Source organism: Lampetra fluviatilis, chromosome 41, assembly GCF_964198595.1.
Source record: "Lampetra fluviatilis chromosome 41, kcLamFluv1.1, whole genome shotgun sequence".
Taxonomy (NCBI): Eukaryota; Metazoa; Chordata; class Hyperoartia; order Petromyzontiformes; family Petromyzontidae; genus Lampetra; species Lampetra fluviatilis.
Window position 1 is genome coordinate 8,411,353 of NC_136315.1, and position 20,051 is coordinate 8,431,403.

General features: G+C 44.5%; 1 protein-coding gene across 2 annotated transcripts in view; it reads right to left on the reverse strand.

Moving 5' to 3' along the window:
* The window catches only part of RAPGEF2 (Rap guanine nucleotide exchange factor 2), a 220,679-nt gene that overhangs the window by 172,448 nt on the left and 28,180 nt on the right, over positions 1-20,051 (reverse strand). For both annotated transcript variants that reach the window (XM_078875468.1, XM_078875467.1), the window contains exons 2-4: positions 14,014-14,084; positions 4,674-4,730; positions 161-244 (exon numbers count right to left, since the gene is read on the reverse strand). In XM_078875468.1, the coding sequence (XP_078731594.1) occupies positions 161-244; positions 4,674-4,730; positions 14,014-14,084 (212 nt within the window). The remainder of the gene's footprint in view (positions 1-160; positions 245-4,673; positions 4,731-14,013; positions 14,085-20,051) is intronic.

A 20,051-nucleotide genomic window follows, 5' to 3' on the forward strand; every position in this document is an offset into this window, starting at 1 on the left:
GACCTCCTGCCAGCGGGCGTTCGACACTTCACGTGGCCTCAAGGTGCACATGGCCTGGCACAAGCGTCGTGGTGACGTCACCGCCACTTAGTGGCGAATGGCGGTTGTTGTTGTGTGAATGTGTGTGTGTGAATGTGTGTGTGTGAATGTGTGCCCTCACCTGCTTCTCGGGAAAAACATGGCCCCGTGAATGAATACTGAGCCGACCACCAGCACGTACCAACTTGTGCTGACGTCGTATGCCCTGGAAGGGAAAATGTGAAGGCCACAGCAAAATGTTAATTTTAAAAATGTTCAAAGGGTGGCATTATGCGATGCTGACGTGCCGTAATTCTGCGTGAGATCAGTCTTTTTGGTGGCCCCAGGAAACTTTTCTTTGGCAAATTTTTTTGCTACGACCGCTGCACTTTAAAGCGATAGAGTTTCGAAAATTGGCTCGCGCGTCCGACTCAGAAAGTTATCGGGCAAAGAAAATAAAATTTGGGAGTTATTTTTAGGCCGCTATTATTGCTGCTGAAACTCACTTTTGGAATGTTTTGTACACTTCGTTGGGAGACGTGTGACGGCCATGGAGCTAAGTGTGGGAGAAAAGAAAGTCTTCTCTCTCCAGTGTGACGATGATGTTAACAACCAACGATTTATTTTCACATCCCAGTTGCAAAGTGGAGGCCCCTAAAAGACCGATTACATAAAAGCACTGGCTAAGATTATTGACGGGGGAAGAGGATTAATGTGTGATGATGAGACTTAAAAATAATGACAATGTTGACGTTTTACACTTAAATTACGTTCAGATTACACCCAAGTGAGCAACTTCAAGATCGCATCATTTATAGCTTAACTCAATCCTGTAGCATCACCTTGTTTAAACGGGGGGGGGGGGGGCATCCTAAGACACAGAGCGGAGGAGGGAACAGCACAGTCTGTGCTGAACAAAATTGTAATTGATACTTTATCTAGTCTATTATAATAAAGCAATCATGCAGAAGTGGAGGGGGGGGAACGCAAGGGGCCCACCCAAAACCATTTCGGAGTAAAGAGACCACCAGCCCGTGAGATGCGAATAATAATTATAAACGAGAAAAGCCTGAATCGGGCCATCGTGGCAAGTGCGAGACACATTTGTGCGACTTGCCATGTGGAGGTCTCTGTTTACGCACATTACACCGGATTTGGCAAGCCGTGCACATGCAGCTAAGAGAATCCTTTAGCCTAACTTGATGGCACAGTTCTGCTGCCTCGCAGGGAAGGTGTAAGGAACAATTCAGGAATCTCAAAAGAATTCGATGAATGTATGGAATGTGGGCCCAATGCCACTGACTGTGTGTGTGTGCTGTGTGTGTCTGGCACAGTATGGGGAGCGGGTAGCGTAGCGGTTAGCGCGCTACGAACCTCGTAACCCGAGTTCGATTCCCGCTCACGGTCAACACCGGTGACGATTATCTGAACCGGTCCCGGGCCTTCCCTAAGTAGACTCAATCTCAAATGAGAACTTGGTGCGGTGTGTAAACATCACCACTTGGGAGACAAAGGCGGTCGGGCGTGGTGATGGCCACCAACCCCCTCGTGTGCCGTGCCAGTTTTCAGAGGCGTTCGCTGACAGCACTTGCCCCAGTAGTCTGCTAAGGCTACACGGGGGATCTTTATCTCGTGCGTGTACGTGTCAATGTTTATGTGTGGATCAGCAGCCGAGTGTTAGGCACATTTGCGCTTTGAGCCCAGTGGCGATTATCTGAACCACTCCTGGGCCACCCCTTTGTCGACCCAGTCTCAAATGGGTGCTTAGTGCCGTGTGTACATATCAGCACTGGGGAAACAAAGGTGGCCGGGCATGGATGATCGCCACACCGACCCCTTAACAGGTCGTCACTAACAGCCCTTGCACTAACGGTCTACATAGGCCGCATGTGTCTTTGTGTGCACGTATTAAAGGGCACCTAGCCTGGCACAAGCGCTCTGGTGTCGTCACCACCACGTGGTGTTGGTTGGTTGCAACTGTTGCCTGTTTTTGCAGGGTGCAGGTGTGTGCCTCTATGAGTGCGTGAGCTATTGCCGTGCCGACCTTCATAGGTGCTACTCGCTAACAGCACTTACCCCAACAGTCTGTTAAGGCTATACGGAAGGCCTTTGTCTATGCAATGGTCATCACACTATGCCATCAACCCTCCCAGCCCGGATTCAAATTCCCATCTACGCACAGCACCCAGCAGCATTTTTGGCATCCAAACCCAACTCAGCCTAATGTGGGAGCTCAGTGCAAAGATCATCGGCATCATCGCAGTGGAGACAAAAGCACATGGGGCGGGCATTTGTGACGCAGGCCAAATGGCTCCCCTCGTGTGCGTCTCACCGACTGGCCCTTAAATAGGTGCTCGCTGACACAGAGCACCTATTAAGGCCAGCGCATAGCTGGGCAAGAGGCCACTCGGCTACGCGGCTCGCACAAGCTCAGTCTAAACAGAGAGGTGAAATGTCAGCGGGCGATTGCCTCACAAACACCTCCCAGGAATTATGGCTCAGGCACAAGGCAGGAATGTATTTGGGCTGTGAGTCATGGCGCACCTGGCCAAAATCCAGCAACTTGGCAATGGGGCTTGCATACACAAATGGCTCACCAATCAATGTTGCCGGTCATCATGGAGAGTATGTGTGTTTTCTTATTCATTCCTACCCGGGACAGCCGGCCGGCCAAGCCATCATTCACGTTGAGCAGAGAGACAGCAAAAAAAAAACCTCTTGAAGCCTGGACTTCGGGTAAGCAAGAATGTGGACTCTACCAGAAGGTTTCCCGAAACAAAGAAACAGAGCAGTATGCAAATGTAAATTATAACAACAGAAACTCTGACAGGAACACTGTTCGCACGCTAATTACGCTGCAGAAGTTGGTGCGTGTATGTGAGCTGTTAACTTATCTGTTGTACGGCATTGTAATGAAGAAAACTCGTTACCTTGAACGCATGCATATAATCACATTTACAATGTATGTCTGCATCCAGCCGTCTGTCCAGCTGTTTGTACGTTTGTCTGCCTGCTTCTAACTGTATGCTGCATTGGCAAAATGCAGTTTTCTTTATAACTATAATAACGAAAACTATAACGAACGAAAGTGACAATGATGATTGTCTACTGACCTCAATGAGATCATATATATTTAAATACTCTTTGGTTCTTTCGGTAAAGTCACGTAGGTAGAAAAATAAAATAAAACAAATAATATCTCACGACGTTTCGATCGCAACACAAGCGGTCGTCCTCAGGCGGAAAAAATAATCGAGCAGTGGAACTGCTGAACCAGCGAGACGTCGTGATATATTTTATTTCTACCTACGTGACTTTACCGAAAGAAACAAAGAGTATGGATTCCTGCAGTCACGAAAGCTTCAAATCAAGATATATTTAGATGTTGTGTGAAAACGCACAGAGTTAACCAACATTACATTATGTATTGCAACAAAGGCATACCTGACTATCATTTAAGAAAGTTTTGAGCATACCGTTGAACACTTAGAATGTATGGGAACATTTTGGTTCGTTGACCATCGCTGTGCCGTAATCACCATGGATCTCATCAGATCTCATCAGATCTCGGAAGCTGAGAAGTGCTTGGGATGGGAGACCACCACCAAGCACAAAAAGGCAGTCGGAGTTGCGGGTAGTAGACGGGAGTGCAGAAAAATTCACTGCTGTTCTGCACTCCCCACCTTCAACAAACCCGCGATGACCAGCGTGGTGAAGTATGGTCGAATACCGCTCACAGCCCACGAGGCGCGGGGAGAGGCGCTCGCGCGACAGAGACAAAACGGGCTGTACGCACAATACGCCATCATACGCTGGGGGAAATATAAAATTACCATAACCCTAGTTGTACGTTGGAGGCTGTGTACGCCTGTAATTCGGCACTGTCGTGGCAAGGGTTGATGGCTGTGTACGCCTGTAATCCGGCACTGTCGTGGCAAGGGTTGATGGCTGTGTACGCCTGTAATCCGGCAGTGTGGTGACAAGGGTTGGTGGATGGCACAAATTTGGTAAAACTCGCTTTCTGTGTGCGTCGAGCTGCCATACCCTGCCTGGCTCGCCTGGAGATGGCGGCACAGCAAAAACGTGGACTCCACTTGTGCAGTCTGTATGGGGATCGAGTGTTTCCCCCTTGCACGTGTAGGTTTCCTCCGGGTGTGCCGGTTTCCTCCCACATGTAAACACTCATTAACTGGCCGCTAACACCTTCATATAGAGGGGAGCGCAGAACTTGGGCAATTGTTGGCGCCGGCTTACCGCGTGGCTGCCTTCCCGCGTTGTCTGTGGGTCCATCGTGGCCCCGAATTATTTCTGTCTCTTCGAGAGTGAGAGGATACTGTGCAGCGTGCTACAAGTTGAAGTTCACATTATTATGAAGGCTGTGACTGCAGTATGGATAAAGAGGCCCTTGTGCCCTGGGATTATATTACTGGAGCTCAAGTGCAGGAGTGAGATGCATTCTAGCATCGCAAGTTCATGAGAGGCGATGTGACGATATGGGGAGGTCTTCATCCAGCAGAGGATAGACTGTGGCTGATGATGATGATGTGTAGCAGAGTGTGTACATATAAATGTGTATTCGCTATGAATAAAATCTTGGACATTGTGGAATTATCAATGTCTTGTGTTTATATTTAGCGTGCGATAAAGATACTTACGAGAACACAAGGCAACCGACATCCACCTTCTGGTAGTGTGCAGTTCGGCTCAATAATCTGCAACAGGACAAATGCAAACATTAAACCAACAGCAACTTTTACACTTTAGGCAACCCACCATTCATTTCTGTTGAAGGCCCGACTCTGCTGATGAGACCAAGAATGTGGAAACCAGTCCAGCGTTCCCTTTTGTAAACATTTCCTGCTTGATAACATTGGTCTGGAAAGTCAATGGGCTGAATGCCTAAGACACGTTTTTATTTCTAGTTGAAGACAGAAAAGTTCTGTTTATGCATCAAGAGCACGGTGGCCTTAAAAGGAAAATTATATATTACGGTGACATCTTCTTTGTTCTTTCGGTAAAGTCACGTAGAAGGGAAATAATAAAATAATAAAAATAAAACATAACTAAATAATAATAAAGTATTTTTATTATTTTATTATTTCCCTTCTACGTGACTTTACCGAAAGAACCAAGAAGATGAATCCCTGCAGTCACGAAAGCTTTAAATCGAAATTACGGTGACATTTTGGGCTATAGCCCTTCTTTGTAGCATATACAATAAAACGATTATATAAATATATCAAATTATGTTACGTGTTATGAAGAAGGACCATGAATAAGTGCCATTGGGACGATTATATATTTGTGTTACTTTTAAGGCCGCATTATTGTTGATTAATGTGTTCAGTTGTTTGTGCTTGCACACCACTGCCAACACACCACCAAATAATCTGCTTCTGCGATGCTTTTACCCGTAAAGCTCCACAACTGATTATGAGCGAGAGTGGATACTTCTGCTTTAGCTTCGTGTCGTACAATGCTCTCACTGGGTGACCATTGGAGTTCATAACGGCCACAATGTTCATGGAATCCTTCCTATATTCCGGAAATAAATAGCGTATACGAGTTCAGTAAGCAACTCAGCAATTCGATGTTGGGGCCATATTTAATGTAATTAACTCTGTGAAACTGAAGCAAGGAAGGGATGTGAAATGCTGCGCCAACATTATTTTAAACGAATAATGAACAAATGAACACTTTAACTATTGTTAACAAGGCTGCATCACTGTGCTGTCATTTCCTCCAAAAAAAAACACCACTGAATTATCAAAGCAAAAAAATTGCAATTTCCAGGATTAATCTGTACTATTATTGTTAAATTAGCCTATATAAAAAAATGTTTTAAATGCATTTCAACTGAAATCGCTTGCAAATATGAAACCGTGCCGAATTCAATACAGTTACTGTACGACTGCCTTTTGCCAAAGCAACTCACATGCATGGTAGCAACACACAAGGGCAAATTTACGCAAGTAATTTATGCTAATTAACGTTAGAGTCAACCCCACCTAACATCATGGCAGATTTAAAATAATGTGATTGTTTTTATTAGCCGTGTGTACACAAGTGTGTGACTGTGAAACAGGGTAGTGTTATATCAGTGCGGAGCGGTAGTGTAGTGGTTAGCGCGCTGCGCTACGAACCCAGCGACCCGAGTTCGATTCCCGCTCATGACCAATAACAGTGGCAAATATTCAAACCGGTCCTGGGCCTCCCCTAGGTCGACTCAGCCTCAAATGAGTATCTGGCGTGATGTGTAGACATCTCCACTTGGGAGACAAACTGCGGGTGGGCGTGTGGTGCTGGCCACCGATCCCGTTATAGGTGCTCGCAAACAGCACTTGCCCCAACTATCTGGTAAGACTGTATGGGGGATCTTTGTATGTCTTATAAGTGAACATTTTGACTGTCTATCCTTAGCCCTACACATTATATATATGTGTGTGGGATATGGTTTTGTCAGGTATTTGACTGCAAATGAAACAAGAAACACTGACGCCTGTGTACACTAAACGATGCATGTACTGTAAGGCAGAAGAATTGGTCTCAATCGGAGAATCAGTGCATCGTTACTCCACCTCTATAACCCAGTGTCTGGAGATGCAATGGTGTTTAAAAGCATTGTAAATCCCCAAAAAAGTCACGTATGTAAAATGTGCGATGAAGATTGGCCATTCCCCGGAACGTCGCCTATTATATATATTTCCTTTAAAGCTGGAGCGTTAATGACACATTTTTGAGCTTTCTGTATGCGACAAGCTCCATGGTTAAATTTCGATTTAAAGCTGTCGTGACTGCAGGGATTCATCTTCTTGGTTCTTTCGGTAAAGTCACGTAGAAGGGAAATAATAAAATTATACAAATAAAACAAAATAAAATACAATTCTCACGTTTCGGCCACAATGCAAGCAGCCGTCCTCAGGTGAAGAACAGGGCTGTCGGAAAGACAGCGGATTTAAAATAATGTGATTAAAAGAACAGCGTCCGAATGCTGTCTTTCCGACAAACCTGTTCTTCACCTGAGGACGGCTGCTTGCGTTGTGGCCAAAACGTCGTGAGAATTGTATTTTATTATGTTAAATTTTTATTATTTTATTATTTCCCTTCTACGTGACTTTACCGAAAGAACCAAGAAGAAGAAGCTCCATGGTATCAAGAAATGTGGTAGACATGGATGAATGGCCTTCACGTGACAGTCATTGATAAAGGGCAACTTCTAACGATAAGAATGTGGAACAAAAGCATTTATGGAATTTTATTGAAGGGGCCCCTATATTTTAATATTACTTTTTTACCCGCTTTTATTTAACTCACTTTGTCTCTTGTATCCTCAACTCTGTCTGTTGTCGTATCCTCAAATCTTGTAACTCAATTGTAACCCACTTCCTAATGTCGTATCGACTGCAAACTTGGTATACTTATGTCATACTCATGACAATACTATATTCTATCATTTAAAAAAAATTAAGCAATCTTTTTTATATCTTATGTTTCGGATTGGGTCTAATTGTCCACGCTCAACTCACGTTGGCTGTAAATCACCACGGTCCCTTACGTTATGGCAAGCCTCGGGGCCACTTCCTGGAGTCGTAGAGTTCTGCCATTACTCGTACGGTACATTTCATTAAAGCGTGTTTTTAAAAAGTATTTTTAAATATTACTTATTTTACACGCAAACAACTTGTACGCATGCTTTTTAAACCGGACTTCCAAAGTTGTCACGTCCAAAGTGGAAGTGATTTTTTTTGCTCATATCCTGTTCGACGGCAGGGGCCATTGGTGGTAAATTCCACATTCCTATGGCGTGGGTCAGTCTGTCCATAGACCAACCACTGTTGACTTTCCCCAAAGTAATACTCGTTTTATTGACCCCGGTGGGATAAAGGGCTAGAAATCTCTCTTCCACCAATTGTCTCATACGTGGTGCACACCCTCAGCAAAGTGCCGTTTTACTGACCCTGCAAGAGTGATGATGATTATTAGATAAGTTGACTTGGATTGATATTTGATCTCGTGATCTTGAATCTTGAGAACAATACTCTCTCATACATTCACTGCCCAAGAGCAAACTCCCTCTCTACCGCTTACATTCCCACTCCATACTCCTCATCTCTAAACCACACTCTGCACGAAGAGTTCCATTCCTTGGCTACTATTTTGTCATTATTCTTGACCATCATCCATGATCACATCTCGTGGCATGTCCTGCCAAAACCCTCTTATTTTTTACTGTGTGCATCATGTCTTTAACCTGGGTATACATAGCACATTGCTTTGTTATTCATTAGTTCAGGCTTGTTAAAAGAACACACTTGTTTTGTGACTCGGAGGGGGTCACGAATAAAACATTCCAAACATTGTGTCAGGCTTTACGGGGGAGTTCATACTTTCATAAGCGTTGGAATTATAACCATAAATCGTGGCAAATATCTACTCCCAAAGTTATGAGTCTGGCCAGGTGGTACTGATGTTTGCGCAATCTACTTAGAATTGGAAGGGCCCAAGTTCAAATTCCGGTTGGGGGTCAATTCAGCCAATCATCTATTGAGGGTCGATACAATTTATACCATCTTGTGGGAAGACAGGATTTATGACATTAAACAGTGAGACTGGTCCCCACAATAAGACGTGGACTCTCCACCAATAAAGTCGAGTACTGCCAAATGTTACATTGAGCGTTGAAACACTTTACAGTAATGCCCTCCCCAATTACCCAGGGAAGCCTCATTGAGTATTAAGCCTCTTTTTCAGGAGGGTTCTTGCATTGGGACGTTTAGTCAATTCTGGAAGGAAAACCCGAAATACCTGGAGAAAATTCACAAACACAAGCGGATAAACACCACAGAGCTTCGAGGATGCATTGCTTTACTGCCACCTCATGACCAATCTGCAGGCCAAGCTTACAACACCCATGGTATCGAGTCTAAACAGACCCAAAACCTTCTTAGCTTCCAAACATCTTGGGTTGAAGCGGTGGCACGGTGGTCAGCTTAATGCACCGGCCACCGGCGTTCGATTCTCCATCACGGCCAGCTTGAGCGTCGAGTGATATCCGAACCAGTTCTGTCCCCACGCTCACCAAAGCCGCATTGACCAGCGTGGCGAAGTATGGTCAAACAACCCCAGGGAACCGACACGGCAGCGGATTGACAAAGGGCTCCGAATTGATGCACCGAGGACAGCGGAGGGCAATGTGTTAAGTTGCGTTGCTCAAGGGCCAAGCCAACGTGTTGCGGTATTGTAGAGCGAGATGCCACAAAAGGCCCTTTGTCTTCGGATCGGCATTATCATGCCTAGAGGCCGCCGATTGCCTTCATATGCAGGATATAACAACGTAGCAACACAGCTTAGAATACCCTTGGGCAGTCAACCAAATGTCACGATGAATTTACGAGAGAGAGAAAAAGCCACAATGAACCTTCCTATTTTGCGCAATCGTGTTATGCAGGAAATTGCTTTGTTAGCTTTGATTCCCAATTTAGCTCGAAAATTTAATTTCACAGATTTTAATCATTCATTTGGTCATTGTGAACTGTGGACGTTGCAGAAGCTGATAATGCAAGTGCTTTTCATTTAATTTGAATCATTAAAGCCCTCATGCTCCACAATGTTCAATGCTTTTTCAAATATATATATTAATTTATTTCTCAAACCTTATTTCCTGCATTATGTAGGTATCGGGCAGAATTGCACTTTCTTTTTAACACAAATTACAGTTTTTTTAATGTTTTCGGTTTGTAACGCCTGACGTTTCGCTCCATGTACCAGGCCGCAGGAGCTCTTCCCCACATTAATCTAATTAATGTTGAATGAGTATCATGCTCACAATACATATAAATATGGCGCCGCGGTGGCGAGATGTTAACTCCCTTGCCTGGTATGCAAGAGGTCGTGGGTTCGATCCCAACCCCGACGCCTGAATATTGTAGTTTGTATGTTCTCCCCATTGTAGCGTGGGTTTTTCTCCGGGTCCTCTGGTTTTCCTCTCCACATTTAGGAAATCTGCGCTTAGAGTATTTGGCTGCTATGAATTTCTACGTGATAAGCCACTTCGCTGAGCTATCATTTGTGGCCAGGTCGCTTCTGAAAAAGAGCTACATAGCTCAGTGGGCCTTACCTGGTCAAATAATAAATAGTTTGGCTTTGTTTAAAATACTTGTGTTTTTATTCCTACATATGTCAGTTTGTTCATGTAAAGCCTGCAACCCAATAAATGCCATACCTTCACCCATAATCATGACAATTCATCACGTCGCAAGGACCGAATACTTATGCTTGCTGAAGAAACATGCTTTTTCTTAAAGTATTTCATTGCCAATCTTGTCCAAAATCCATACACATCTGGACAGCGGCGTCGGTAAGCTCTGTGGCGAGTTTCATCGCGATTGAGGTTGAAGCTTTGTAGCTTTTGTGAGAACACGTGAACCCAGTAAGCATGGAGCGTCGAGCAAACCAGCCACATGCCAACGTCGACCCAACGTCAACCCAACATTGGCATGCTTACTGGGCAGTGGCCTCGTGAGGCCGGACATCATATTTCAAAAGCAACAACAACAAAACAAGTGCTCACAAATACACTACAATGTTACTGTCGGTGTCATGTCGCGAGACAATACATCACCCACCGATGATTCGTGGACAGTGAGCTTTCTGTGAATCACATTTTGTGTTTCACCTGCTGACGTCACTGGTGTATGGTGCCCGCTGAAGATGACACCGCGGAACTAACTACGGTACTCTTGGGAGAAACGTCTGCGGGCCTCGAGATTTATCAATAAACGTCGCCCTCTGGTGGTCATTCCGCTCCTCGTTTGCTCCGAGGCAGCCCTGAACTCGGGCTGAACGATTAATCGATTTCAAATCGAAATCGCAATTTGAAACAATGCGATTGGCAAATCGCAATGGCTGCGATCTTTGGCGATTTGAAAAGTCGTATTGCTTTCTTATTGGAATTGTTCTATTTTATTATTATAGCTTTATTTAACTTAACAATTGTTCTCTAATAATAGGGTTTTTTCCCCTTTTTTCTGGCAACAAAACTGAAACCTTTTTACAAGGAATCATGTGTGCATTAACCACGATACTTGTGGTCAAAATGCAAACAAAAAACACACTCTGAAAATATATGCATTGTCCTTGAAACTGATTGGTCCACACCAGAGACAGCTTTCTTTTGAGCCTCGTCTCAATTGGTGCTAGACCAGAAGACGCCAACATTTTTTAAAATAAATACATGTTGGAAGCAATTCATATATTCTCATCCTTGCATTAGAATATATAGAGCAGTTAATATTTTGATGGTATCATGTGGTAATGCTCCATCACATGTTTTAATCTATTACACAGTGAATATTAAACTGAAGCTTGACTTAAAAATGTATTCGCAAATAAAATCGCAATATCTGTCAGAAAAATCGCAATGAGATATTTTCCACAAATCGTTCAGCCCTGCCCTGAACTCGACGAAAAGCCACGCTCGAGACGACGGTCATTTCAACGCAGTCGTTGGTGATCGGGCCAAGACCCAGGGGCCGTCCACCATAAATGACGTCACGCGATTTTGGACGATTTTTTACCCCCCCCCCCCTCGTCACATGGCGTCATAAAAAGTCAGACCCCCCCTCAAATATGACGTCACAAAGCTCTGCCCGCCCCCCCCCCCCAAAAATAAAACATGCTCCAAATCGCTTTAAACTATTGTCATTGTAGTGCGTATTTAATGTGGCTCTGCACTCTGATGTTGTAAGAGAAAACATTTATTAGGAAGTCTATTTAACTATATGTATTTAAAGTTGCGCATTTTGATGTGACGTCACATTTCTCACCCCCCCCCCCCCCATCGTCAAACATCGTCACAAATGTCTGACCCCCCTCCCCCCTAGGTGCGTGACGTCATTTATGGACGGCTCACCAACAACCACAGAGAACCCGATCAGACTCGGGTTTAATCATGCGCGGAATGACACCGTGGGTCTGGACTGAAAAACATCAAACATCGGTGACCCCGAATCAGCGCTTGGCAGAGCCGTCGCGAATTCTCTCTGCGCTGCTGCAATTCGCAAAGGAGGGGGGAGGTGTAGTGTCGGGATTTCACTGCGCGATTCAAAAGGTGGATTCAATGACGCGTTGCCGAATGTAAGCGGCCTCTCGTGGCTGGAGTGGTCAACGCGTATGAAAAAAAATCCGCTGATTCTTACGCACGCAAATCTGTGCATCGTTTTGGCTAAGAATGCATGATAACTAATGGACGGATGCATGAACACGCCAACAGCCACCTTCTGGCATACAGACACACCAATAAACCCCAGCAGCACTTCAGAGTGCAGGCTTCAAGCTGTCTCAGTGGCAACTTCGAGCCAACGTCGGCGATTGTATACGTATATCTTTTTTTTCCTTTCAAGGCCACAGTGTTCTTGGCGCAAGTGATGAGTTGTTATTGTTGATTCTAGATTTGAATCTTTTCGTGACTGAAAGGATCCATACTCTTTGGTTCTTTCGGTAAAGTCACGTAGGTAGAAAATAAATACAAATTCTAGCTGTGATTTTCACACCTGATGATTGCTTGTGTTGCAATCGAAACGTCGTGATTTAATGTACTTTTATTGATTTTTTTTCAATTTTTATTTTTTACCTACGTTGTTATTGTTGGTCACCTGTGTTTGTACAGCAGCAGCCGTCACCAAATAGTTTGCAAAGCTTTGAGAATTTAGACAGTTTTAACGACACAAATATACTTTGTCCAGAAGAGGGCAGCATGTAACAACAATGCTTTGCGTTATTGCTTTTTAGATTCAGATAACCCTACTTTCTAATTAAACGAAGTGCAAAATAATTGCATTGTAGTGGTGTTTGCTGAACAACATTGTGTAAACCATTCATATTTACACGCTATATTATTACATTAACACGGCATTCCTGCTAACTTACTGTATCTACTCTGATATTAATCTGGATTTGAAGCTTTCGTGACTGCAGGAATCCATACTCTTTGGTTCTTTCAGTAAAGTCACGTAGGTAGAAAGAAAAAATAGATCACGACGTTTCGATCGCAACACAAGCGACCGTCATCAGGTGAGACAATATACTATTTGGTTATTTCGGTTAAAGTCACGTAGGTATAAAAATAAAATAAATCACGACGTTTCGGGCGCAACACAAGCGTCTGTCAGGTGGGAAAGCATGGCCTGCTGTTGATGCAGACTGTTTTAAAAAAGGGGAGACAATCACAGCAGGGAAACTGCTATTGCTGCACAGTAGAATTACATTGTGACAGTTCAAATCCCTATCAGAGATGGATTCGGCCCATCATCTCCTTCAGGTGAGTAACATTTGTACTGCTTTGTGAGGAACCCACAGTGGTCTTCTGATAGAGAGAATCTCTCCCGCCACAGCAATGTAGAATTTAAAAAGAATGACTCAGAGTAACCCTAACACAAGAGATGAACACCAACCCTCATACATTTTAGCATGGAAAGTTTGTTGATGGTCATCATTGTTGTTGTTATTTGCCTCATTGTGACAATCAAGGTGTATTCTCGTTTCTTCGACCTTGGTTACACTGTTGGCCATTAGCATATGTGTAACATTTTAATCATATAATTTCCTTAATAATGTGAACTATTGGTTCTCATCCACGTGATTTGAATCAAGAACGTAAGAATCCCATATTAAATTATGAATCCGTCTCTCTGGCATCTCTTAGTGTGCAATGAAGAAGTGCCATTGCTTGACACGTCGACAATTATCTATTTTTACTGTTAAGAGCTTAGTGTTTTTGACAAATGCTTTTCTTTTCTTTGTAGACAGTATATATAAACAAAAACATACATCATTACATGTGTAATGATGTTGATGGTGATGTTCAAGATGATGATGGTCATGGTTATGATTTTCATGATAATAATGATGATGATGGTGATGTTCAAGATGTTGATGGTCATGATGATGATGGTCATGATGATGATTTTCATGATAACAATAATGATGCACACTCACCGAAGTTGATGCTCACGGAGGTGGGACAGAGACTCCAAGCCGTGTAGAAAATAATAAACCAGCTCCAAATCCTGTAGAAGACACAAGACTTGTTACCATCCCATCCACATTGGCATCCATACATGTATATGCACAAGCTGCAGTAGGCATGGGCACACCACAGTTAGTCAATTTGCAGATCGCGTGTGGTGGAATACAGTGCGAGTAATCCCACTGACACCAAGACATCTGTCCAGGATGGAAGAGTATGGGTTCTAGAGCCCCCTCTTATGCCAGCAGTTGCTTGAGAAGTGAATGCACGGCTGAAACTTTGCTAGACCTTAAACTACACAAAGCTGCATATTGGTGATTCTCTATAGAGACAACAGACTTGCTCTGTCAGTCATAGCCCTTCAGTCATTTTGGCGAGAGCCAAGCGACGGCTCAATTCTGTTGGGAAAGAGCCAGGAACCTATGTAGGGTACCTTCTTCTTGGTTCTTTCGGTAAAGTCACGTAGAAGGGAAGTAATAAAATAAAATAAATAAAACATAATAAAATAATTCTCACGACGTTTCGGCCACAACGCAAGCAGCCATCCTCAGGTGAAGAACAGGTCTGTCGGGGAGACAGCGTCTGAATGTCCTGGTCTTCACCTGAGGACGGCTGCTTGCGTTGTGGCCGAAACGTCGTGAGAATTATTTTATTATGTTTTATTTGTATTGTTTTATTACTTCCCTTCTACGTGACTTTACCGAAAGAACCAAGAAGATGAATCCCTGCAGTCACGAAAGCTTTAAATCGAAATCTATGTAGGGTACTTACAATGAAGGTTGCGTAGCCTGACCAGAAATAGTTAATACTGTTATACCACCACTATGGGGGGGGGGAGGTAGTGACCAGTGGATTTGTGGTGGACAAATACTTATATAGACTTATTTTATTCATGTGCACCGTAGCTTTGATTAATTCATTTGGGGTAAAACCCAAATTATAAACTAAAACTATTTTTTATTTGATCAGGTAAGGTCCCCACCCAGCTTATAGAGTTGTTTTTCAGAAGCGACCCGGCAATAAATGACAGCTCAACAAAGTGGCGTATCGTCATGTGGAACTTTATATCAGCCAAACACTCTAAATGCACGTTTCGAAATAAACTTGAAGAGGTCAAAGTGACCGGGTAGTGGAGGGCCGAAGCATAGCGAGGCTTCAAGTTGAGGTTTAGAACAGCCTGTTCCATGATTGACTTTGTCCAAGATAAGCCAACATATCAAGCACTCATCCATCCTCCTCTCGACAAATACCAGCAGCCATCGCGCCTGTTCATCTCGTCAAGGAGCATAAAAGTCATCACACGAACTCCGGTCATCCTCGCAGCGGATTTTGGCTGGCCATCGAACAAATACAGTCACTGCATCGCGCGGCGCTTTCAGATGCGCTTCTGCGGCCGTCTGGAACGCTCTTCTGTCCGATATTAGGAAGCCACTGGAGCTATGATTTTTTTTTTACGTTTATTGAAAACTCAATTCTTAAGAACCGCTTTTTGTATTCAGTTTATTCTCCTCCCGCACCTTCGATTAGCACTGTTTGAGTAAGTATGGTGCAAAAGAAGTTTAACATACATTTACACACATTGCACCAGTTGCTCATTTAAGGCTGTGTCGACCTATGAGATGTCCAGAACCAGTCTGTCCGAGTTGGGTGACCCAGAAATAATTGATGCACCTGGCACACCACATCCAGTAAATCTATCTCGCTTTGACTGTAGCTGCTATTTAAATAACCTACTCTCGTTCATCTATGACCGGGAAAAGTATTTCAGTGATAAATTAAAAGGTGTTCATGACAACGGGAGTGGAGTTTTCAGCCGATGCTGCTGATGCCACTGCAAACGCAATTCCTGACATTTTATTTGTATTACTTGATATAGTTAACAGTGACAGGCTGCTATGAGATAGTATCCCGAGGATAAAACAGAAACTATTCCCCAGACATATTTAATTAGGATATGGGTGCAATACCAACGCAAGACGTTTTAAAATAAGTTTAGATGTATATATTGTATATGATTAAATAAAATACGGTACAATACAAAGCTTTCTTTAAAATAGTCACTGGAGCACTTACAAAATGCGATTTCTTTCAAATGCCAGTTAATTTCAGTTCCACGTAATATTTTATTGCATTTCCATTTTCGGTATTGAAAAACTATGCACCACATCATCACGAAACAAATTTTACGCGGTTCAAAAGATGTTATGACAACGTGACGTATTCGTTAAGTCTCATTCCCACTACAGCATCACTGTACGGCAGAACCGCTTTAATCTGTGCCAACAAATACCCATGCCTGGAAGAGCCAAACGTCAATAAGTAAACACATTAATGAACGGGTGATTGAGCAAGTAAATAAATGAATGCACAGCAAAAACAAAGGGGACCACGGACAGTCAAAAGAACACACAGACACGTGGGACAAACACAAAGATCCCCCGTATTGCCTTTAACAGACCGTTGGGGCAAGCGTCGTTAGTGAGTGCCTATTCAGGCTGTATGTATGACTGTTGAATTTCTTTCGCGCCGTACGTAGCCAACCGTGCTAAAATCGGAGGTGCCACATCGTGTGGGCACGGCACACTGTGGATGTGGTGAGCACCACGCAAAGGGCCACCCTTTAACACGCTTTTTTGTTAACTCGCTCTGTCTATTGTTGTTGTTGTCGTATCCTCAAATCTTGTAACTCAATTTTAACCCACTTCCCAATGTGGTATCGACTGCAAACTTTGTATACTTATGTCATACTGATGACAATACTATATTCTATCATAAAAAAAACATTAATTTTATATGTTACGTTTCGGCTTGGGTCTAATTGTCCACGGTCAACTGACGTTGGCTGTAATTGGCCATGGTTCCTTACGTTATGGCAAGCTTCGGGGCCACTTCATGGAGTCGTGGAGTTCTGCCATATTACTTATTTGTCTCCCACCACAGCGCTGCTGGTTGCCCACCGCACCAGGTACTCATTGAAGGCCGAGACGGGTTCACAATACGGAGCTCGGACCACCACGGGCAATGGATATCGTCTCACTGCGATTCTGCTACTCGCAAACGTAGCCCTGCAGCATCTCATGATGATGTTAACACGTGCAAAAAAACTTTAATATATATAACAAAAATACCAGGCAAGGGGTCCCCCTGAGCTCCATCGCTCTTTTTCAGAACGCGACCTGGCCACAAATGACATCGCTTATCACGTGGAGATTTCTTCCAGCACACGTTTCTAAATGTGCAGGGAAAACCCGGAGGACTCGGAGAAAAATCCACCGTGACCACGGGGAGAGAGACACGCAAACTCCATATATACAGCAGCAGGCGTCAGGGTTGAGATCGAACGCTCGACCTCCTGTATACCAGGCGAGGTAGTTAACATCTCGCCACCGCGGCAACCTGATGATGCTGTTAACATGTGATGATGCTGTTAACATGTGATGATGCTGTTGACATGTGATGATGCTGTTAACATGTGATGATGCTGTTGACATGTGATGATGCTGTTGACATGTGATGATGCTGTTAACATGTGATGATGCTGTTGACATGTGATGATGCTGTTGACATGTGATGATGCTGTTAACATGTGATGATGCTGTTGACATGTGATGATGCTGTTGACATGTGATGATGCTGTTGACATGTGATGATGCTGTTAACATGTGATGATGCTGGACGTAATTTCCAACAAAACGTGTATTAAACATGATGGGTTGCCGAAAAACCAAAGTCAATTTGCACGTTTGCCGGCGTGACAACTTGATTTTATTGGCTCTGTCGGGTGTTGGAGGCTTTTAGTTACAAATTGATATTCATATTTGCACGATCCAACCCAAATAAAACCAATTATGAATCGTATAACGCCCGTCCTATATGTGGCGGTCGCCCATGCAAGGACTCTCCAGGCTCGACGCTGCTTAGCTTTCGATACCTGGCGCAATGCACTTCATTTTGTCATCGGCGCAACCACGACGTGACCACTTCCCTACATTCAAATTACACAAGAGGAGCACGGACACATTCAGTCAACCATGCAAACGTTGACACGCACACACACGGCGCACAAACACAATGACAAGAACACTCTGTGGGTACAAAGACCGCCTCCCGACCCATCGTTCCCTGTGTTGCCACAGATTCTGTTGGGGAAAATGCTTGTCAGCAAGCAATCCGTGGCTGGCATGGATCACGAAGGTAGTCGTGGGTGGTGTGGTGAGCACCACGCCCGCCCAGAGGCATTGGCTTCTGGTTGCCGAACGAACACATCGTAAGGTCGCACTCAAACAAACCACAATACCTCGTTGATCTAGTCAAGGAGCATAAACCCCCATCGCGCAAACTATAACCATCGAACAAAGGCGGTCACCGCATCGCGCGCTTTCAGATGCGCTTCTGCGGCCGTCTGGAACGCTCTTCCTTTCGATGTCAGGAAGCCACTGGAGCGATGCACTTTTAAATCATCATTTGGATTGAAAACTCATTTCTTTAGAACTGCTTTTTGGGGTTTATGTGTTGTCCCTCTCCGCACCTTCGATTAGCACGGTGCATACGGTGCGAAAAAAGTTAAGCAGATATACATAACTCATTGTCTTTTTTTACATCCGTGGCTGGGAAAATTTAACTCAACTTTCTGGGTTTGCAGCGCAACGCCCTTATCGCTATACACCGTCGCTCCCCAAATATAGCACACGGGCGCACACGCTATGACATGCGTAGGCATATTTGGTCGAAGAGACACACATAGAAGCACACAACCAGATAGACTGGTGCAGCACGTGCATTAAGCCAAAGGAATGTTCGTGATACTGAATTGGCAGTGGTGCACTAACACACGTAATAAATAAAAAAAACCCATCCTGCCCGAAAGAGGAAACATCATATTTGACATGTCGGGCCAATGGCCATTCTTTATGGCAGCGAGCATGCTATGAAGTAGACCCATTCACCGAAATGTCACCATGTGCATTAGAAGCACAGACAAAACATAGAAAAAAGATCCTCATTTAGCTTCGCAGATTTTTGGGGAAAGTGCTGTTTGTGAGCAACTATGAAGGCCAGCAAGGTACACGAAGGGGTGGGTGGCCAGCACCACATCGCATCAGGTACTCATTAGAGGTCGAGTCGACCTAGGGGAGGCCCTTAGACCAGTTCAGATATGCGTCGCTGGTGTTGACTGTGAGCGGGAATCGAACTCGGGTCGCCGGGTATGTAGCGCAGCGCGTTAACCGCAATGTTACCAATCTCAATGTGAACACATACACACATGCACAAAGTCAAATATCCCCATATAGCCTTTACAGACTGTTGGGGCAAGTGCGGTTAGTGAGCACCTATGAAGGCCGACATGGCACACGAGGGGGTCGGTGGCCAACACCACTCCTGGCCACCTTTGTCTCCCTAGTGGCGTTGATTACTACACACCACAGCAGGTACTCATTTGAGGCTGAGTCGACGTAGGGGAGGGCCTAAGACCAGTTGAGATGTTTGTCACCGCTGTTGGTGGCCGTGAGCGGGAATCAAACTCGAGTCGCCGGCCTCGTAGCGCAGCGCGCTAACCGCTCCACTTCCACTCCGCACGTGAACACACGTGAACACGCGTGCATAGAGACGGAGCCATGCACACAGCCACGATTGTCAACACTGCCAAGCGCTGTGCGCCAACGGCACAGTGAGAACGTGAAACCAGACGAGAGCACACACGTGGCCAGCTGCCACCTCACCGCCCCCCTCGCCACTAACCCCACAACCCTCACCACCTCCATTCATGCCCCGCAGACAGAAGAGATTCTCTGGCAATGTGTCCACCCGCTGCCTTAAATATTCACAAGCCAGTGGCGCTGAACACAGCAGCAGGGTTCAGCTCTTCGCGCTCTGCTCCAAATGCTTCTTCGACAGCGCTGCTCAGCTTTTATCCATTTGATACGTTTCGCACATTTGGTAATCGTTTCAAGAACGGGTTAGCGGAATTGTCCTTCGCTAATTGATACTCTATTAGACATGCAAAATC